Source organism: Geotrypetes seraphini, chromosome 7 (assembly GCF_902459505.1).
Source record: "Geotrypetes seraphini chromosome 7, aGeoSer1.1, whole genome shotgun sequence".
In the NCBI taxonomy this organism is placed as follows: Eukaryota; Metazoa; Chordata; class Amphibia; order Gymnophiona; family Dermophiidae; genus Geotrypetes; species Geotrypetes seraphini.
In genome coordinates this window covers 134,887,718-134,910,874 of record NC_047090.1, presented here as the reverse complement: position 1 = coordinate 134,910,874, position 23,157 = coordinate 134,887,718, and the positions used below count along the sequence as shown (strand labels likewise).

The 23,157-nt window shown below is 45.2% G+C and overlaps 1 protein-coding gene across 5 annotated transcripts in view; it reads left to right on the top strand.

The window, feature by feature from the left end:
* The window catches only part of NIN (ninein), a 263,739-nt gene that overhangs the window by 3,449 nt on the left and 237,133 nt on the right, over positions 1-23,157 (top strand). For all 5 annotated transcript variants that reach the window (XM_033951534.1, XM_033951532.1, XM_033951530.1 and 2 more), the window contains exon 2: positions 11,711-11,913. In XM_033951534.1, the coding sequence (XP_033807425.1) occupies positions 11,731-11,913 (183 nt within the window). In that variant the 5' untranslated portion in view covers positions 11,711-11,730. The remainder of the gene's footprint in view (positions 1-11,710; positions 11,914-23,157) is intronic.

Here is a 23,157-nt window from a genome sequence, read left to right as displayed (position 1 = left end):
GCGTTGCTTGCAGCCCAGCTGGCAGACCATCTGCAGCGGAGGCACAGGAAAATGGAGTCTGTATATGGGCTATTTGTGGCTCCCTTATCTCCTCTTCCTAGAAAGGATACTTGGACCTACACTTTCAAGGGCATGGAATCAGTGGAGCCTGTTGAATGTTTGGTAGCATTTTGTCCTCCTGCTACAGAAGGAAAGTCTAAGAATTGTATTTGTTTTAGAGCTTTACAAAGAGCAAATTTTTATTAGTTGTATGCTACTTTTAGTAGATGTGTTCAGGGTTGGTGGGGAGGAGTTTGACGATAATGTTTTTGTTGTGGTAGGTCTACATGTTTTTGAATATGTATGTTCTATTGTAATCCGCTTAGGCATTAAGTGGAGAAGAAAATTTTAAAATAAACAGCGCTGCACTGATTTAATGAGTGATTGCATTCTCTCTTTTTCTTTCTTTCTTTCTCTCTTTCTTTCTTTTTTCTTTCTTTCTTTCTCTCTTTTTCTCTCTAATTGTTGCTTCTCCTTCTTCCCTCCCCCCCCCTTAGTTTCATCAGGCATAGTAAAATTAATGGCAGCCATAATCAAAGCCCTCAGCACCATGGTGTATTTCTGCAGCTTGGGCTGAAAAATCCATGACCAAACATCTGATCTCTGGACTCAAATAGACATTTTGGCTGAAGAATTCTCTTACTGATCATGAGCTGAAATTGAGGATACAAATGGTCTCTTATTAGTTAATGAATTTGACTGAACTACCTGCATACAACTTTTCTAAGAAAGCAAGAGTAGTAGTGTAAATTAATGGTCGTGCTTGGCTATAAAGTGGCATCCAAGTTTCCTTTTACCATCTGTGGACAAGTGTGGATTTGAAATCTGGCAGTAGAGATGCAGTTCTTGGATCTGGAGATGGAATGCAACCTTTGATATTTAGGGTGGAGGAGTAGCCTGGAGGTTACAGTGGGGGAGGGGGCTAAAAACCAGGGTTCAGGTCCTCTTTTCCCACAACTACTCCTTGTGACCTTGATCAAGACAGTTAAGCCTCTGTTGCCTTGGATACAATAGATTATACGCCCTTGGGGACAAATTGTCTTGGCCTTGATCACAATAGATTAGTGTTTCTCAACTCGGTCCTTGTGTACCCTCTTGCCAGTCAGGTTTTCAAGATATCTACATTGAATTTGCATAAACTTGATTAGCATACACTGCCTCCATTATATGCAAATGTGGATATTTTGAAAACCTGACTGGCAAGGGGGTACTCAAGGACTGAGTTGAGAAACACTGCAGTAGATCACTGACCAGGTATTCTTATTCCTTTGACCCTCCATATTCAGTGGTGACCCGGTTCTGGCAAATAGTGTGACCTCTCCCCCCCCAACACCTTGCCCTCATGCTTAGAACCTGTTAGAACTTGAATGTACTGTCCTCCATCGCTGCCTTTACTTCCTTTTATCTTGACCAGCTCTTGATCCTCTACAATCTGGCTTTTGCCCCCCTTCACCCCAGAGACTGCCCTTACCAAAGTCTGCAGTGACCTGTTCCTGTAAAGGCCTTTACTCAGTCCTCATCCTTCTTGAACTGTCTGCTGCTTTTGATACCGTTAATCACTGCTTACGAGTGCTGGCTGATTCAGGAAAAAAAATTTTTTGATTAGATTCAGCCTATTGAATCGATTTTTCGATTCGATTTTCCTGCCTAATTGGTTGTTTTTTCAAACATCCTGGTGGGTTTATTTTATAGTCTCTTCACCCCTTTTATAGCCTCTTCACCCTCTTTGCCCTTTCCTCCCCACATTGGCCCTGTGGTGTAAACAAACAAACAAAAAAGACTTTTCCTCTCTGTTAAATCCTAGTTCACGTTTGCGGTCTAACACCAGCTCTGGCAGGATACACATTTCAAATCTGGCATATTGTAATCACAAAACAGAAAATAAAACTATTTTTTCTACCTTTTGTTGTCTGGTCATTATTCAAATCATGTTGGACCCAGGCTCTGGTTGTTTTCTGGTTGTCTCCTGCCCATTTGTCATTTCCTTATTTCTCTGTGATAACCATCCATCTTCCATCTCTGCCCTCACCTTCTGTTTCCCGTCCCTCCCCTGGAGGTCTGGCATCTTTCCTTTTTTTCATCTCCATCCCCAGATCCACCATCTCTCCTTTTCTCAACTACCCTTTATCCAGCATCTCTCCCTCCTTCCCCACCACCCCAGGGTCCACCAGCTCTATCCAGTATCTCTATACCCACCCCCCTCCACACCATCCCTTGTGTCCAACTTCTCTCCCTTTCTGTTCCTTCTCTCCTTAAATCCCATTGTCCATCATCTATCTCCCTCTCCTCTGTTTTTAGACCCATTATTTCAAACCCCCTCCCTCCCCCCAGTCTGGTATATGCACATCTTTTTGAACCCTCCTTCCTCCGTGTACTTCTATATCAGGGCCCCCTACCCCTGAAGGCAGGACCCCCATCCCCCGAAGACCTGCATGCTCCCCCCCATGTCCAGCATTTGTTCTCTTTTCATCTAGCGCTCTCTCTTTTCATCTAGCGCTCTCTCTTTTCATCTAGCCCTCGCTCTCACTCTCTCTCTCTCGGCTGGGATGGTGTAGAAGGGCTGTCCAAGAGTGAGCTTTGACGGAGACTTCAATAGTTGGAACCCAAGCACAGTACCAGGCAGAGATTTGGATTCTTGCCCAGAAATAGCTAAGAAGAAAAAAAATTGAATCAGGTTGGGCAAATCAGCGCAAAGATAATACCGCGCAAAGACACTAGCGTGCGGTTGTCTTGCTCGCATTTGACTATGAACCGTTACTCTGTCGCAGACCCATGTGATAAGAAGGTAAGAAGTGAAGGTACTGCCCCTAGTAATCTGATAACTTTTTTGTGTGGTCAGGAATTCTACTGATACTGTTTCCATAACTGGAAATGTAGATGCCCATAATTGGATGAGTTCAGTGGAACAAATTAAACCTGTAATCCTTTTGGGGTGTCGACCCACAGCAGTATCGCATTGCACTACTCAGTCGTGCAGTTGGTAGCTTTTGTCGCCAGTTTTGGGTTCCGGCACACTTTGCTACCACTTGGTTTTTGTTCTTGATATGAGTACTGTGTAGGTCCATGTTTTAACCTTTAGGAACAGGTGTGGTTAATTTCTAACCTCTGGTAGGCTTTGGTCACTTTATTGTGACTGAACTAACATGTGTTTCATGCACGACACTTTTATAGTTAAATCTTTTTATTAAACAGTGACAACAGCAGGAACAACAAAAGCGTAAGACAAGATTTACAATAGAAACTAGCTACCGCAGAGGACTGGACTTGTATGTCCTCCACGGTCATGATCAACACCCCTACCCCGCAGAAAGAACCCCGCCCAACTCTACTCCCTCCCCCACCAACAGAAATACTACAGTACACAGACAGGGGTTAGATGTCAAACGGGTATACCAGAATACAATTGGAGTCTATTCAGGATATGGCTATGACTCACAGGGGACAAAATGTTCAAATATGGAGTCCAGATGTTGACAAAGTCTCAGCTCCAGCGACGAGAAGAACAGGCCAAGCGGGCCTGCCAGCCCATAAGTGGCCCCTCTGGCAACAGTGCCTGACCTGGGATACTGACTGTGCTACTGGAAAGCTGTAGCTGCCTCATTCCTGGTGAGAGAGAAAGGAGGCTGGGGGCTGATTTTCTGCCAAGTTGCTAACCTGGAACTAGTGGCGTACCTAGCATATGTGACACCCAGGGCCCATCATTTTTTGGCATCCCCCCATCTGTACGAAAAACATGATTTTTTAGTAACAAGCCACACGTCACACATGAGCACCTAGGAAAAGGCAGCATCTTACATATTGCAGTGAGTAGTACAACATCAATACACCCATTGTAAAACTAAACAAGCCAGACTAGTACAGATCAATCCTACTCCGTCAATCCTAACAGAAAACCATGTCTTTCGAACACACAGAAAACACCTTCACCTAATATGGAATATATCATCACAAACTAACCCCTCCCCCTTTTACAAAACTGTAGTGTGGATTTTAGCCACGGTGGTAACAGCTCTGACGCTCATAGAATTCTGAGCATCAGAGCTGCTACAACCACGGCTGGCGCTAAAAAACGCTCCAAAGTTTTGTAAAAGGGGGGGATAAAATAGAAATACATAGACAAAAGGTTAAATTGAACCAGCAAGAAGCTGGACTCTGCATAAAATGCAACACCACAGAAACAGTGACACGTCTCCTAAAGCAATAAATAAATAGAAAATTTTTGTTCTACCTTTGTCTTCTCTGGTTTCTGCTTTCCTCATCTTCTTGTTACTGTCTTCCTTCCATCCACTGTCTGCCATCTCTCTGCCCGTCTTTATATGGCATCTTCTCTCCTATGCCCCTTCCAGAAACTGTATGCCTCCCCCTTCCATCTCTCCTTTCACCCCCATTGGTCTGGCATCTCTCTCCTCCTTCCCTGTCCCACACCTTCAATCCCTTTCTTCCCTCATTTTCCTTTTCATTTTATTTTCTGCATCCATCTAGATTACGTTCTTACTACCCTCTCATCAATTTCCTTTTTTACTGTCTACCTACAGCTCGCCACCTCTTTCCCTCACCCCCTCCAGTATTTCTCTAACTCAATCCTTTTCCCCATCATCTTCCCTTTTCTCTCTCCCCTTTCTCCCCACTTCCATCATCTGCCCCCTTCTCTCAATCTCTCCATCCACCACAGGCCCATCTTTCTCCCTTCCAAACCTTTCCGATTTTGGCAACAAGATCTGCACCCCCCCCTCCCTCCCCTGCGCTGACACTTAAGATCGTCAACGGGCCTCCTTCTACCCCTGGCATCAACAGAACTTCAGATCTGCAATGCGGTGCTCAGTCAAAAGCAGAAACAGGAAGCTGAGTCAGAGGGAAGTTTATGACGTAAGCACTAGAGAATGACACGGGGAAAAAATCTGTCCCCGTCACTGCACCGTCCCCTTCACCGCCCTGTCACCGCTATCCCATTTACCGCCCTGTCACCGCAGAATCCATACAAGCCTCAATACTGCAATATTTAGCTTATTCCTTCCTTATAAATCAAAGTTCTGGCTGATGAACTGGAGAAAGAGATGTTCAGCTGGCAGGGCTTTGTTTATAAATTTTTATCAACACAACTAATATACTACTTTATCCTGAAGCAAAAAAAAAAAAATAGAATTTTTTTTCTACCTTTTTTTTGCCTGGTTTCTGCTTTCCTCATGTTCTCATTCAATTCCTTCCATCCACTGTCTCTCTTCTCTCTGCGTCTTCCATTTGCTCTGTTACTGTGCCTCTCCCTTTCTCCCCCCTTCCAAATTGGTCTGTCACCCATCTTCTTCCCTCCGCTCCCCCATAGTCTGGCATCTGTCTTCTTCCCTGCCAGCGTCTTATCCCCACTCTTTCTTCCCCATTTCCCTTCAGCGCACTTCTCCCCACTCTCTCTTCCCCATTTCCCTTCAGCGCCCTTCACCCCACTCTCTCTTCCCCATTTCCCTTCAGCGCCCTTCTCCCCACTCTGTCTTTCCCATTTCCCTTCAGCGTCATTTCCTCTCCACTCTGTCTTTCCCATTTCCCTTCAGCGTCATTTCCTCTCCACTCCACCTTTCCTCCCTTTCTCCCTCCCTACCACTTACCTTCGTGGTGCTTCCCCCCCCCCCCCCGACTGACAACAGGCCTGGTCCGACAAACCTCCCTGCCCTGTGGCCGTGAGTCTAAATTACCTTCTTACAGCAGCAGAGCGTTGTAGTTGCATATGGCTGCCGTAAAGGTCGTTTCTGATGCAACTTCAATACTCCAGTTGCTGTAAGAAGGTAATTTTTAGACTCACAGCCACAGGACAGGGAGGTTTGTCGGACCTGGTCTATTGTCGGTTGGGCGGGCGGGGGGGAAAGCACCACGAAGGTAAGGGGCAGGGAGGGAGAAAGGGAGCTTTTTCAACACCATTCACCGCTAAATTTTCCGGACCTGGCCGGCTGTGCACCCTCCCTAAGGCTGCACCCGGAGCGGACTGCCCCCCCCCCCCCTTGGCACGCCACTGCCTGGAACCTTTATTGAACTTCAGCAGAGTGCAGCTGGACTGGAAGATGGAAGCCACTGCTGGCCCTAATCTGATATACTGGATAGACTGCTCTGTTAGAAGTAATTTTACACTGTACACCAGGGGTGTCAAAGTCCTTCCTCGAGGACCACAATCCAGTTGGGTTTTCAGGATTTCCCCAAAGACTAGGCAAGAGATCTATTAGCATACAATGAAAGCGGGGGTTTTTTTTTTCCAAGGCAATGGCTTGTTTTAACAGTGACCTGCCCCTGGTGCTGTGCTTTTTCCTCTTCTCACTGTAAACAAGTCTGTGCAGAACCTTCAGGGAATAAGCATAACTCGTGGGAGCTGGGTTTCCGACTAAGGTGATCTAATAGTGGCTGGAGAATAACTTAACCAAGTGAACTAGTCTGCGGATTGTCTACTTTGCTAACGAGTAGATTTATGTTGGGTTTCTCCTGCTATGCTATTTTTTTTAACTTCTATACACTGTGTGGAACAATTAAGCTGTCTAGACTGGAAAGAAAACCCCTCAACATGGTTATTAGTCCTGAGTTAAGGTATTGTGGATTAAGCATTTATTAAACTCCTAAGCTCAAGATAGTTTGACGGTTTAATCAACATTCTTATCTGTGCTTTAACAGAGGAACCTCCTGTGGCTAGGGGAGGGTCCTTGCTTAACGTATTCACTTGCTCTGTACATTTCTCCTTTGTCAAAATCAGCATTTTCTCTACTTCTAGAATTCACCACTTCAGAAATCCCAAGCACCTTTTATTTGTGGTGGGAAGAACCATCCATCTCTTCCTCTCCCTTCCAGGGTCCCTCCGAACTGTTTCATATATTTCTTGCATCAGTGAGGGCTTTTTAAAAAATTGGTGTGTAGTAGACAGGGCTGTGGAGTGAGTCTGAGTCTTTTTGGGTACCTGGAGTCGTGGATACCAGAAACTGAGGAGTCGGAAGGATTTATCTACTGATTCAGGGCTGTGGAGTTGGAGTCGAGGAGTCGGAGACAATTTTGGGTACCTGGAGTCGGAGTCGAGGAGTCGGAGACAATTTTGGGTACCTGGAGTCGGAGTTGTGGGTACCAGAAATAGAGGAGTCGGAGTTAAAGGATTTATCTACCGACTCCACAGCTCTGGTAGTAGGCTTGGATTTTGTTCATTCTTGTTGTAAGAAAGAACAGTGTTTTGTTTTGGTTTTTAACTTATAACTTTTAAATTTTGCTAATGCACATTATACAGAGCAACGCATCCATAAGATCAATAAGCAAAAGAACCATAGAACTGAAAAGCATCATACACAAGATGTCGGTTATGGTATAAAAAGCAACAAGATCCCACATACATCGTCCTCGTGGTACAGTATTCCTCCACTCTTCATAGCATTGCCAATTCCTAATGAAACTCCCCATCCTATGATGCTTAAAGGCCGTCAGCCTATACAGCCAATCGTCCAGTTTTGTCAGCACCAATTGCAGATCCGGAGCAGCAGGCTGTTTCCAACTGGCCGCCAGCACCAAGCGAGCCACCGTCGGGAACGGTTTGGTGAAGTAAACTTTTCCCTTCCTCCCAAACATTATCATAATGATGCAGAAAAACCAACCCAATGGAGGGCTCGAGATCCCTATGCAGAATAGAAGACAAGGCTCGGAATACCGAGATCCAGAACCCCTGAGCCATTCCACAATCCCACCACATATGCAAATAAGTACCCGGTAGCCCAGAGTCCCACCACCACTGCACATCCCCCTTCCCCTAAGAGTTTTACTAGAAGAGTAGCTGGTTTTAAGAAAGGTTTGGACAAGTTCCTAGAGGAAAAGTCGATAGTCTGTTATTGAGAAAGGCATGGGGGAAGCCACTGCTTGCCCTGTATTGGTAGCATGGAATGTTGCTACTCCTTGGGTTTTGGCCAGGTACTAGTGACCTGGATTGGCCACCGTGAGAACGGGCTACTGGGCTTGATGAACCATTGGTCTGACCCAGTAAGGCTAGTCTTATGTTATGGATGTAGTACCAGCGCAGCAGTGCTTTGTACCCATTTTCTACCATCACAGTGGCCAAGCCCAGCATGGCAATGTGCTTCTAGGTCATGTCCCTTTCCTCTGGGGTTATATTCCTGCCCAAATCTGCTTCCCATGCTAACATGTATTTCAGGAGGACTTTGGATCTGCAATTAAGACAGGCATATATGGCGGAAATCATGCCCTTCTTGACCTCCAGGCCCAACAAATTTGGTTTTCCCCCCAGGAGCTGTCTTGGAATCCAAGCCCTATGAATGTAGTCCTTCACTTGGAGATATGGGAACAAATCTCTAGGTTCTGCACCATCCGCTCCTCTATATCATTTATTAATTGCCCCACCCATATCAACCCTTGATATTCCTACCATATCTCCAGGGGAAAATTCAAGGTTAAACCAGAGTGGGGTATACCAAGAATGTCAGCGTCCCCGCAGGGCCTGACACTCCACTGAGCGACAGACCCGCAGAGCAGTCTCCATAGCTTCCGGACTCCATGTATACTTCCTACCTCCCTGGGAGCCATAGCAGATGGAGTAAGGGAATCGAGTCATCCTCGCCCTGTTCTATGTCCACCCAGGGTTTGCAAGTTTGAACCTGCCATTCCAGAAGCGCCCTCAGCTGGGCCGCTTGATAATATTTCAAAAGGGACGGCACCGCCAGGCCACCGAATTATTTATGCAGGCATAACACACTCCCACTGATCCGGGGATGCTTGTGGGTCCACCCGAAAGCAAAAATTTGCTGTTGCAGAGCCTCAAGCAGTTTTTAAATGTACCCAAATCAGAAGGGTCTGAAAAAGAAATAGGAGCTGGGATAGAATCATCATCTTAACCACCTCAATCCTACTGAGCCATTAGAAACAAAATTTTTCCCAAGTATTCAATTCCTCTCTAATTCTCTGAAGTGTTGGGACATAATTTGAGTCATTAGAGGCGGAGGGTAGGAGGGCCTATTTGAATTCCCAAGTAGCACATAGCTCCTTTCACCCATCGGAAGGGAAAGAGACAGCTTGGGAGCCCTTTCTCAGTCAGGGGGCAGAGTGATGTTTAACAGCTCCAATTTGGTCATGTTTACCTGAAAACTTGAGAGTCTGCCATAACGCAGTAGAATATAAGAATAGCCTTACTGGGTCAGACCAAAGGTCCATCAAGCCCAGTAGCCCGTTCTCACGGTGTCCAATCCAGGTCACTAGTACCTGTTCAAAACCCAAGGAGTAGCAACATTTCATGCTACTGATCCAGGGCAAGCAGTGGTTTCCCCCATGTCTCCTCGATCGCTGCCAGGAATCTGTCAGGCTCAGTTAAGATAAACAAAATATTGTCTGCAAATAAACTAATCTTATACACCCCTCCCCAGGGGTCTCAACTCCTACTACATCAGGATTCTCCCGTATCCTCTGGGCTAAAAGCTCCACCACCAGAGCAAAAAGAATCGGGACAGAAGGCATCTCTGCCTCGTCCCCAGGGCCAGCTCGAATACATCCCATTAACTTTCATGCACCTAAAAGGGAATTATATATTGTTCTAACATCCAAGGTCCCAGGCCACTATGTGCCAAAACTTGGAATATAAACAGCCTAGAGACCCGGTCAAATGCCTTTTCCGCATCAACTGATAAAAATACCACTTTCTGCTTCGACCGCACCACCCACTCTCTCTCAAATTCACTACCCATCTCATATTATTGCCCACCTGTCATCCTGCTCTAAAGCCAGATTGATCTGGGTGTATCAGCTGGGGTACCCAACTCATCAACCTATCCACAAAAGCCTGCACGAAGATCTTGGTATCCACTCCTAGCAACGAGATTGGTCGATAGGAAGAACAGACTGCAGGGTCCTTCCCCTTTTTATGTAATACAGTAATCCCTGCGAGGCACTTAAAGTGCCCCCGGGGAGGGAGGGAGGGGGGCGGGGGGTCATCACTGAAGGGGGAGGGTTGTTGCTTGTGACAAGAAAGAATGAGCATCTTTTACACTGCTGGGGAGGGGGGGGTCACCCCTGCAGGGGGGGTGTATGTGACACGAGAGTGGGCATCTCTCCTGCTGCTGGGAGGGGGGTTGCTGCTGCAGGGGGGGGGGTTTCTTGTGGTAGGAGAGAGTGCTCATCTCCCACTTTTGTTGTGCGTTTTGTTTTTGTGTTTGTTTTGCACATGTTCCCATTGCTACCACCAGCGATGGGCACATGCAAATTTAATGAGTCTTCGCTACTCTCCGCCAACCTCATTTGTATGAGCGTTTTTTGGAGAATGACTCTCTTTTTAAAATTTGCTACCAGAATGGCTGCGATAGCAACCTGTCTTTTTTTTTCTTTTTAATCTAGGCCTGAGTGACTGAAATGCAAGGTGGTTCCACTCTTGTCCCCTTGATGATTATGGTAATAATAATGAGAGAGTATCCATACCACTTAGGTGCCTGAGTCAATCAGGGCATTAGGCCCCTCTCAGGTCATCCCAGGATGCACCAGGAAAAGGAAGGTCTGCCATTTTGAAGAGGCAGGCCTACTAGCAAGAGTGAGTGGGCATCCCTCCTACAATTTTCATCTAAAAGGTATGGAGGTTCTCGGGGGTAGAGAGGATCCTTGAGCTAGGTCGATCCCACATGACCCACCTAGACTGCCAGGATTTTGTTTCGTGGGCTTGGGGAAGAGGATTGCCGCTTTTTTTGCTGTCTAATCAACTGAGCTGGCATGGGATTCTCCAAAGCCGCTGATCTGGAGCAGGATTACATTTGAAGCTTATCTAACCATGTTTTTGTTAGTCCAATAAAAAAGGTATCACTTGGATTCTTTTTATTTTGTTTTATTTCTTTTTGTTTCTACATATTATCTTTGAGAGTAGACTAACATGGCTTACACCATTTCTCTCAATATAAAATCAACTATTTGAGGTTTGTGCGGATGGGATCAAACAAGAGTGTGGGAACTGGGGCAGAGTTTTTCAGGGACAAGGATAAATTTTTTCCCTATGTCATTCTCTAGGTTTCTCTTTCACAAATATAAATACAATAAAATATATTACAATTTTTTAAACATCAAAGAACTTGATATCAAAATATATTCTAAAAGTAAAGCATGTCCTGAAAAAATAGGTTAATCAAATTATTTGTGAAATCAGAAATTTAAGCATTATAATATTTGTATGGCGTACAATTTAAGGGAGTTAACACATTTTCACTGAATCTGACAGTAACCCCAAAATTGTTTCAACTCCATAGTCCTGATTTTAACGAGTCTCATTGGAACAGAAACCCCAAGAGCTGTGTGGAGCCTGAGTCAGCATCATAGTTATGAGGCAGATGTTGCTCTTTTTTACCTGCCTGCTCCCTCCCAGTCCCACCACAGAAATCTTTAGTGGGAGCAGGGGTAGAGATAGAAGAAGGCCAGTGTGTATGTTGCAACATGATTTTGCAAAACACTTGTCTTATGATGATTCATGTCTTATGGTGATTCAAATGAAACGTCTCCAACTGCGTACTGTCATTTCACCAGCAGCTAGTCATAGATAACAGATGTTTTGAAAAGACGCTCTGTGAAATTGGGCAGGCAGTCTGGGCCTTGTGATCCTTATCTGCTCTTGTGTTTTCACTGCTAGTTGTAGTATGGTATATATTCAGATAAGGCCCTGATAAGTCTTTTTGTCATCTTACTGCAGGCGGAGCAGTGGACTATGGGATGGATGAAGCAGAGCAGGACCAGTATGAGGCCCGTCTCAAGGAGCTGTTTGACAGCTTTGATTCAACAGGCACTGGATCACTTGGTCAGGAAGAGCTGACTGACCTCTGTCACATGCTTCAGCTGGAGGAAGTGGCCCCTACACTACAGCAAACACTTTTGCAAGACAACCTCTCAGGAAGGGTAAGAGGAATTGAGAGGAAGTGCCTGATACGTGAGAAGTACTTTTGGGGGAAATTGTAGCGATGGCCTAGTTCTAAGAATCTCCTGTCAAAGCAGGGGCAGCTATTGGAAAAAAAAGGTAATTGGCTAAGGCAGTGCTCTGTAACCCAGCCCTCGGGGCACACCCAGCCAGTCGTGCTTTCAGGAAATCCACAATGAATATGCATGAGAGAGATCTGCATGGTATGCAGATCTCTCTCCTGTGTATTCATTGTGGATATCTTGAAAGCATGAGTAGCTGGGTTGCAAAGCACTGGGCTGAGGAACTGGATGCAGTGAGGCCAGCCACAGAAAGCTTGGGGGACAGATGTGAGACCTGGAGACTCGGGTTCAAATCGCTGCATTCAAGCCCAGATCTAGGCATATGTAACCGCCTAGAGTGCCAAATACCAAGGCCTGCTCATACTTGCTTTAGGGCAGGGGTTTCCAAACCAATCCTCAGAACACACTAAGTCAGTCTGATTTCCAGGTATCTTATAATGAATATACATGTACTGTCTCTATTATATACAAATCTGTTTTATGCATTGTTATTTGGGGTATCCTGAAAATCTGACTGGCTAGGTGTGACCCTAGGACTGATTTGAGAACCGCTTCTTTCGGGTGATGTGTATATTTTACTTTAAAAGGGTACTTCTGTGGCATTATATCTTGTCCTCTGCGCTTCCAGACTTTGGAACCAAGGGTACCAGAGAGAAAATGTCAGCTTGGATTTGCCTGATTGTGCTGAAACCTTAAGTCCAGCTCTACCCACATCACTCTTCTCTGTTTTCCCTGGGAAAAAAATCTAACTGGCTCCTGTTTTATCCAGGGGCTCTCAGAAAAAAAAAATGTCAAAAGAGTGTGTTTTCAGGTTCTCTAAAATGAATATTTGTCAGAACTATCTGCTTAAATTTGTTCTAAAAATCAGACTAATTTGCATTGCATGGTTGTCTTGAAAATACTAATGCAATACCTACAGCCTTCATGTTCCTCAATTAGTTAACAGACTGCAAGAAAAATACAAAATAGAATAAGTCAATAATATTAAGTCATCTTTCCAATACAGATTTCTGAAATAGCCAAGTTTAAAGATGTTTCTTAAATTGCAGATATTCTAATATTCTCAGGAAAATCATCCCACATTTTTGTGGCTTGATGAAAAAGTGGAAATTAAAAAAAAAAAAAATCATTCATACATCTAACATCCCTTGGGATGATGGAAAAGACGCAAGCTTTATCATGTACTGTGAAACTTGGCCATATAGAATTCTAAGCACCATCATACAAACTTTAAAAATTATACCTGCCTGTGCTGGTAGTCAATGAGCTCTAATATATAAGGTGATACCTTATCATACTTTCTAGCTGAATACAACAGTCACAGTATTGTATTATTCAGGGTGTACAATCTCTTCAATAAGAGATCTGCACATCCTGCATAAAACATATTGCAGTTATCCAACTGACTAATAATTAAAGCCTGTACAATCACTTTGAATTAGATTAATTTCCAAACAATTCCTCACTCTTCAAGGGTGCCTCAATCCTAAAAAAATATATAATTTTTGATAAGGCAACAGTCTGATTTTCAAATACCTCTTTGCTACTTTTCTTGACAAGACTTAAAATTTTATGACAAGACTTAAGATGCTTAGTTCTGTTGATCAACCAAACAGTAATATAATATAAATAAAATACATGCTATACAACCCTCCCCAACCCATTTTTTTCCATCCATCTCCTCAATCCTAGCCCCTAGTAATTCTAAATTCCAAGCCCTCTCAAATCTTCCAAGTTTACACCATCAAGTTTTTCCAACACAGCATCCTAAGCTGAAAAATAAGCCTTCTTCCCCCATACAACTTGTGACCACCTGCTACACGCTTGGCACCATCAATAAACCCTATCCTCCCTTAAATGTGTATGTAGTATCCTCTTGAAATACTTGAAAATAATCAGTACTTTGTATCTGGTGTTGTCTGTCATTGACTCATGTTGGAGTCCTAGCGACTTGATGAATTGCAGATCTAAAAAGAAATCGTTTTTGTGCTTGTCCGGAAAGATCCTCCAGTGTCGTACTTGTGGTTGTTTTCAACATGACCAGCCATCTGATTGCAGGTAGCTCTCTTCGCCTGGTTCCTTCGATCTTCCCAAACATGATGGCCTTCTCCATTGATCTCTCTTCAGATAGTGTGACCAAAATAAGACAGTTGTATCTGGGGCTTTGAGAGACGTAGCTTGTTTAATCTCTTCCAGTTTCGATTTGTTAGTTCTTCCACGGTCCACAGCCCACCTAAAATTCTTCTCCAGCACCAAAGCTCAAATGAGTCTATCTTCTTTCTGTCTTATATAGTCCTACACTTGTAACAATTTCAACCTTGGGGAGACATTATTAAATTTCTGCAAGCCACCAGTATGTCTAGCAGTGGTATTCTGCTGCAACTGGTGGCATCAATATGTTGCAAATATCCTGGAAATGTTTCTCACAGGGCTGGCGTACAAGCAGAGGAGCAGGCTGCAGCTCTAGTGGTATGCAGGTAGTAGCGTTGTCCTCCTCCCCGAGACTCCCAACACACTTTCAATCCCTCCCCCCAAACAAGAGTCTAATACTTTCTTTCAGCACCCCCTTCCCACGAGTTCAGTGCCTTCCCCAAGGTCTCCCACCCCCAGTCCTTTTAACCTCTCTCTTTTTCTGGCATCAGTAACTCACTGCCTGGACCCCAATCCCAATCCTTGGCTGCTGACCTGTCAACATCCACACTGCCCAAAACAATTCCTGGGCACTATTATCCACCTCTCCCAGTTTCTTTAGCCTCCCTAAGGGTAGTGTTTTACAGTATTGAGTTACTAGTAATTGATTGCTATAGTCACTTTATTGATTACTGTATGAAAGTAATTAGTTAACTACTTATTCACTATCCCAGTAACTATAACTAATTGCTTGAAATGAGGATGTGGTTGGCATGAGTTGGTCAAACCTTGAAATAAGCTTCAAGAGATGAAGTTATGTGATATTCACATTGGGAATGTGTATAGGATCAATATTTTACCTTTTCATATACCATAAAGCTGGTTTTAAGAAAGGGTTGGACAATTTCCTGGAGGAAAAGTTCATAATCTGTTATTGAGACAGACATGGGGGAAGCCACTGCTTGCCCTGGTTCAGTAACATGGAATGTTGCTACTTTTTGGGGTTTTGCTAGGTACTAATGACCTGGATTGGCCACCATGAGGACGGGCTACTGGGCTAGAGAGAACATTGGTCTGATCCAGCAAGGCTATTCTTATAAGTATTCTTGGCAGAAAAAGCTATTAGTTACTCTAAGCAGGTAACTAATCGGTAATCAATTACTTTCCTATATAAGTAATTGGAATTATTGTAACTAACTACTCTTAAGTTGAGAAGTAACTAGTAACTGTAATTACTTGTGAAGAGTAATTAGCACATCACTGCCTAAGAGCCTACACCAAACGCAGACTTGCCTGTATTGACCCTGAGCTTCCTCAAAGTGGTATTCACACTCTGTAAGGACGTACAGTAGAGAATGACACGGTGACAAAATTCATCACCGTTCCCGTCCCCACGGATAATCGCGGGAAATAATCCCATGTCATTTTCTAGTGTCTATTTCAACCTCAGTCCTTCTACCCCAGCATTCTTCAACGCAAAGCTTGCGGGTCAGTGGTTGTGGCCATTCATACTCTGATTCTTATGTGAGCCAAGGATAATGAAGCCATTGTGACATCATGATGTGATTGGCTCTTAGGCACTGGTGGAATGAACATTATGACATCACAATATCTGCTCTGGATGCCAGAGACTGTCATTCTGTAGTGTCTATCTCAACTTCAGTTCTTCTACACCAGCATTCTTCAGAGCAAAGCTTGCGGGGCAGTGGTTGTGGCCATTCATACTCTGATTCTTCCCTCTCTCCTTAAAGAATGACATGAAGATGGTTTCCCGCGGTTATCCGCGGGGACGGGAACGGTGATGAATTTTGTCACCGTGTCATTCTCTAACGTACAGCTCTTTAATACCCATAAGCCAGGAGCCAATATTCTGACTGCTTGCCTACTTCTTTTAAATGAGGCTAACATCTACGACTTGTATCTTCTTCCCCTCCCATTCTTTTACTACCCCTTGTTAAATCCATTAGCGCCATAAACAATTGGCACTGGACCATGCTTTTCAAAGTGGCTTTCCATCAGTCTGTGTGAACAAACCTCACAGGCTCGGGGGATGATTTATTGCAATCTCTCATATTGCGCCACAGCTCTGTAAAGTAAACAGCATTATGTTCAAACTATGGTACCTCCCTAGTTCAGTCGTCTTCCATTTTCAAAAGTCTGTTTGGCCAAACAACGATCAGATCCAACCTTTCCCCATGCATTGAACTAGTTACCTTATGTGTCAGATTAGCCTCCCTCATGAAATCATATAATCTCCCCCCTCCCCCCCCTTTTTTTCTTTTGCTATTCCCCTTCTACATCCAAGGAATAGAGTCAGAATGCAGAGCATCTCCAGTTCCTTCTTCCCTCCTACCTGAGCTAATAACTTCCTGCTCACTTGCATACAAATAGGTATTCACTGAACAGTCAAATACTCCTTCTACCAACATAATTCCTCCTCTCCCCCTCCCCCCAATTATCTAGTGTAGTGTACATAATATAACTCGACATAGCTGATCCACATTATAACATCTGTGCCACCCACTTTGTGACTGGGAGGAGGGTTAAACAGAAAAGTGGTGGTTGGCAGGCATGTGTCTTGTTAAGGCCTGTGTCTTTTGCTTCAAGTTCAGTCTGTGTTTAGAACGGTAGTGTGACTAAAATATTAACTGCTTGTTTGACTTTCTATATGTCTCGTCTATTATCTGGTAAAGCTGATTTTACTTAAAAGCACCTCTCTGCATTAATGAGTTTACCAGTCGGCCTTTGTTTGGCAGGTTGATCTACTTAGGCATAATTGAAGCTGCCTTCCGAGGCGGTTATGATGCCTTTTTATTGCATCTGAGGTGAAAAGTAATGTGAAAAATTGTATATAATAGCATCTGTTATTTAATTTACAAGTCAACATAAGATAAAACCTAACAAACCTTTTTTTTATACATCATGCTTTTTAATATTTACTGGTTTTAGCAAAATATTTATTACATGCCTAAGTTAAAAATGCCAAAGCATGATACAGTATTAAAATACAGCACACATATGAATAGTTAATTATAACATTGAAATATTTTTATTAATATTTCAATTGCATTATTTCAAATACAAAATTGTGAAATTAATCATGAAAACAGCATTAACAAACAAATATAGTTCAGGAAAATAGCCCATGTCATGTGGAAAATGGAAAAACTCCAAAATAAAAGAAATAGAAGACTTAGGGTTCCTTTTATTAAGCTGTGCTAGCGGGGTTAATGTGCGTGACTTTATCACGCGCTAACCCCAAAACTATCGCCTGCTCAAGAGGAGGTGGTAGCGGCTAGTGTGGCCAGCGGTTTAGCGCGCGGTATTATGTACGTTAAATCGCTAGCGTGCCTTTGTAAAAGGAGCCCTTATAAAATCTAACTCGAGTAGGGGTATTATTGCATTTAAACATTATGGACTTCAAAGGATAAGATCCTTAAAACTGAGCTAACAAAGTAACATAGCTGGGTTACAAGAAATTTTAATTTTACTACGGTATATAGCAAAAGCCTGTGCATATTTTTATAATTTACCCCCAAACTGTACTGAAATATTTTCCCCAGTGGGAAAAGCCTGTTTTTTAGGGGGTAGGTGACAAATAGGCACTTTTCAAGGGAAGGATTTACCAACAAGGCACTATGTATTGGCCTAAGACTGGAGGTGGGAGCATTTGCTGCTTTAGCTAAAACTTTCAAGACCCAGTTCTGAGTTCTATAATACACAGGCTGAAAAATACTGATGCAGCTTGAACCAATTGAGTTGCTGGATGGATTTGGTAGAAGGACCTATATAAATACCGTCACAGTAAAGATGAGAAACAATAACCACCTGGACTTCAGTAACCAAATCCACAATGCTAAGACTTAATCTGGGAAACTGACCATAAGGTCCCACTTGGAGTATTGTGTTCAGTTTTGGAGACCGTATCTGACGAAGGACGTAAGAAGACTTGAAGTGGTCCAGAGGAGGGCGACGAAAATGATAGGAGGCTTGCGCCAGAAGACGTATGAGGAGAGACTGGAAGGCCTGAATATGTATACCCTAGAGCAGGGGTGTCCAATGTCGGTCCTCGAGGGCCGCAATCCAGTCGGGTTTTCAGGATTTCCCCAATGAATATGCATTGAAAGCAGTGCATGCAAATAGATCTCATGCATATTCATTGGGGAAATCCTGAAAACCCGACTGGATTGTGGCCCTCGAGGACCGACATTGGACACCCCTGCCCTAGAGGAAAGGAGAGACGGGGGAGATATGATTCAGACGTTCAGATACTTGAAGGTTATTAACGTAGAACATAATCTTTTCCAGAGAAAGGAAAATGGTAAAACCAGAGGACATAATTTGAGGTTGAGGGGTGGTAGATTCAAAGGCAATGTTAGGAAATTCTACTTTACGGAGAGGGTAGTGGATGCCTGGAATGCGCTCCCGAGAGAGGTGGTGGAGAGTAAAACTGTGACTGAGTTCAAAGAAGCGTGGGATGAACACAGAGGATCTAGAATCAGAAAATAATATTAAAAATTGAACTAAGGCCAGTACTGGGAAGACTTACACGGTCTGTGTCTGTATATGGCCATTTGGTGGAGAATGGGCTGGGGAGGGTGTCAATGGCTGGGAGAGTGTAGATGGGCTGGAGTAGGTTTTAACAGAGATTTCGGCAGTAGGAACCCAAGCACAGTACCGGGTAGAGCTTTGGATTCTTGCCCAGAAATAGCTAAGAAGAAAAAATTAAAAAATTTAAATTGAATCAGGTTGGGCAGACTGGATGGACCATTCGGGTCTTTATCTGCCGTCATCTACTATGTTACTATGTAAAAGCCTCAAAATAGTCTTGAAAATTGAGTATGATGCTGCATAGTAGAGGATTGCCATCTAAAATAACGCTCAAACTATGAATCTGATATATGCTAAGATGATGTTTGCCTTTGGTCTTACTAACACTAACCACTTCAGGACTGGTGATTTGCCAATCCATAAAATTTCCAATCAACTTGGATACAATAAAAGCTTATTTCCAGCTAGCCACTATAGGATTTCTTCCAAATTTCCAAAATATATAATATACAGTATATAGAGACATTATATAATTAGAAAAGAAACAAGGGGAGATGATCAATTTCTTAAAGAAAATATACCGTATTTTCGCGGATATAACGCGCACCGTTGTAAAACGCGCACAGGGGTATAGCGCGCAGAAATCACGATGATATGTACAAAAACTTTTCTATACCGCGCTCAGGCATATAACGCGCATGCTGCCCGACTCTCCTCTGGCCACCCCGACTCTCCTTTCGCTCTCCCCGACTCTCCTCTGGCCACCCCGACTCTCCTTTCGCCCTCCCCGACTCTCATCTGGTTGCCCCGACTCACCCTGACTTTCGGTGCACTGCCCCGACTCTCCTCTGGTTGCCCCGACTCACCCTGACTTTCGGTGCACTGCCCCGACTCTCCGTGCCTGTCCCCCTTGAAGTCCTGTCACCCTTGAAGGTCTGCCTGTCCCCCTTGAAGATCTGCCTGTCCCCCCTTGAAGTCCTGTCCCCATCCTGAAAGCCTGATGCCCCCCCTCGACGTCCGATTCTTCTCCCCCCTCGGCAGGACCACTCGCACCCCCACCCCGAAGGACCGCCGACTCCCCGACAATATTGGGCCAGGAGGGAGCCCAAATCCTCCTGGCCACGGCGACCCCCTAACCCCACCCCGCACTACATTACGGGCAGGAGGGATCCCAGGCCCTCCTGCCCTCGACGCAAACCCCCTCCCCCCAACGACCGCCCCCCCCCAAGAACCTCCGCCCGTCCCCCAGCCGACCCGCGACCCCCCTGGCCGACCCCCACGACACCCCCACCCGCCTTCCCCGTACTTTGTGTAGTTGGGCCAGAAGGGAGCCCAAACCCTCCTGGCCACGGCGACCCCCTAACCCCACCCCGCACTACATTACGGGCAGGAGGGATCCCAGGCCCTCCTGCCCTCGACGCAAACCCCCCTCCCTCCAACGACCGCCCCCCCCCCAAGAACCTCCGACCGACCCGCGACCCCCCTGGCCGACCCCCCACCCCCCTTCCCCGTACCTTTGGAAGTTGGCCGGACAGACGGGAGCCAAACCCGCCTGTCCGGCAGGCAGCCAACGAAGGAATGAGGCCGGATTGGCCCATCCGTCCTAAAGCTCCGCCTACTGGTGGGGCCTAAGGCGCGTGGGCCAATCAGAATAGGCCCTGGAGCCTTAGGTCCCACCTGGGGGCGCGGCCTGAGACACATGGTCGGGTTTGGCCCATGTGCCTCAGGCCGCGCCCCCAGGTGGGACCTAAGGCTCCAGGGCCTATTCTGATTGGCCCACGCGCCTTAGGCCCCACCAGTAGGCGGAGCTTTAGGACGGATGGGCCAATCCGGCCTCATTCCTTCGTTGGCTGCCTGCCGGACAGGCGGGTTTGGCTCCCGTCTGTCCGGCCAACTTCCAAAGGTACGGGGAAGGGGGGTGGGGGGGTCGGCCCGAGGGGTCGCGGGTCGGTCGGAGGTTCTTGGGGGGGGGCGGTCGTTGGAGGGAGGGGGGTTTGCGTCGAGGGCAGGAGGGCCTGGGATCCCTCCTGCCCGTAATGTAGTGCGGGGTGGGGTTAGGGGGTCGCCGTGGCCAGGAGGGTTTGGGCTCCCTTCTGGCCCAACTACACAAAGTACGGGGAAGGCGGGTGGGGGTGTCGTGGGGGTCGGCCAGGGGGGTCGCGGGTCGGCTGGGGGACGGGCGGAGGTTCTTGGGGGGGGGGCGGTCGTTGGGGGGGGGGGGTTTGCGTCGAGGGCAGGAGGGCCTGGGATCCCTCCTGCCCGTAATGTAGTGCGGGGTGGGGTTAGGGGGTCGCCGTGGCCAGGAGGGTTTGGGCTCCCTCCTGGCCCGATATTGTCGGGAAGTCGGCGGTCCTTCGGGGGGGGGGGGATGTATCGGACGTCGGGGAGTCGGCCGGGCAAGAGGGCTTGGGCTCCCTCTTGCTCCGATCGTGGATGCGGGTGCGGGTGGGAGCGCGTGCGAGCGGTCGTTCGGGGTGGGGGTGCGAGCGGTCCTGCTGGGGGGGTGAATCGGGCGTCGGGCGGGGTGGGAACTATGTTAAAAAACTTTTGTATACCGCGCTCAGGCATATAACGCGCGAGGGGTATGCGCGGTACGTAAAATCACGTATAACGCGCGCGTTATATCCGCGAAAATACGGTAGTCCAAAGTCAACGAGCAATAAAATATGATGCAAACCCTCAATTAGTTCCTTAGAAGAAAATGACAGATCAAGTTGAGGCGCTCACATCTACCCTGTATTATTGGTCCATGAATAGGGAGATTAAAATGTAATGATGACTGAACATCTCTAACAACTGAATTTTTCGTTCTGGTGAGTATCTTAAATGGTTTTATAGACCATTTGGCAGCCAGGATGGCTTGCAACAATCTTCACACCCTTGTGCATTTTTTTCCACATTCTGCTGTCTAAAAAATAGAGTTCTAAGTGTATTAAAGTAAAAATCTGCTTCACTGATTTGTACAACATAATTACTTTTTGAATGTTTCTATAACTGAAAGTATAGAGTAAGAAATCGGTCTGGTTGTCTAGATCTATTCAACCTTTGTCATTGCAAACCTGAATTAGTTTTGGTTCCACTTCCAAGCTCTGTCTGACCAAGGCCCATAACAACTTAAAGCCCACTTGGGTTCAGTGATGATAGATGAGCAGTTTAGAATATTGCTGGGTGCAGAATCATGTTTTTTGTTCTATGAAATTAATTTGATGCAAAGATCTACAATGCCTAGCAGGGTGTTACCAGGAGAACTATGGAATAAAGTTATTCAAAGATATGGATTGGGGAGAGGAAGCCTCTTTTGGGGAAAGGTTCATCATTGTAGGATGGAAACAGACTGCCCTTCCAAAGCTGGTAGTTGTGTTAAGGAAATGGCTGAGGAAGGTCACTGTGACTGCTTTGATGAACTCCAGAGGTCTCCAGTTGAGACTGGAAACATGTTGACTGATGAATAATTCTATGACTGTTAGGTATCATCGACTCGTGTTCGACCCAGTGCTATTCTGCAGAGTATTTCTTCCCTGCTAGTTTGCTTCTTTGTTTATGAAAAAGCCCAGGAAATTGAAATCCTTAACAACTTCTATTCTATTGCCTTCAAGCTCAAAATCTTCATCATTTTTCCATTGTCATGATCCTCGTCTTGCTTCTGTTCAGTTCTAATCCCATGTTATAACTTTCAGCTTTGACTTTTCTCAGTAGATATAGCATGTCGTCTTTGCTGCTGGTGATGAGGTTACAAACAACCTGCGCTATGCAGATGATGCTTTTTTGGCCACCAACTTTGAAACCAATGCGCTCCTCCAAATTTTTTTTTCTGGAGATGGTTTTGCCTTAAGGGTTGAATAGGTAAGGTGACAAGTGAATCTTTGCCTGATGCCACGTTTTAATGCAAACCAATCAATCGGTGTTGCCACATTCAGTTTTTACTGCAGCTTCTTGATTTTTGTAGAGGCTGTTTATCAGCTGAGTTCTGTGTTTAGGTGTTCCCATTTGTGCTAGAGTTCTCCATAGTTTTGTAATGGGATCTGTTTATATCTTCTCAGTGTTATGCTGTATATGTAAATAAAAGAGGTGCTTGGGATTTAAAATTGGCTCTTTGTAGCTCAAATTAATAGTAACACAGATCAACAATCTTAATTAAGGTCAGATTACAGAAATATATATAAACTTATAAGCTTTGTGTCTCAGTAAGATGTAATGTTTAATGTTTCCACACAGTCATTACTATATATTTACTCCTTGTTTAGTAAATTAATTTGAACTTTGCTAGTTGCTGTCGGACTAGTACTGCTCTAAAAAAGTCTGATTTAAAACATAATTTCACTGTAGCAGCATTTCTCACCTCTGCCTGGGAAGAGATTGTCTTTCCCCACCCCCTTCCCGGTAAGACATTGTTCTTCATGGCACATAGTTCCAGTCTCTCTCTGCAGGGCTAGAAACCACCAGTTCTCTCTCACAGTCTCCTCCTCTTCATTCTCTTTCTCC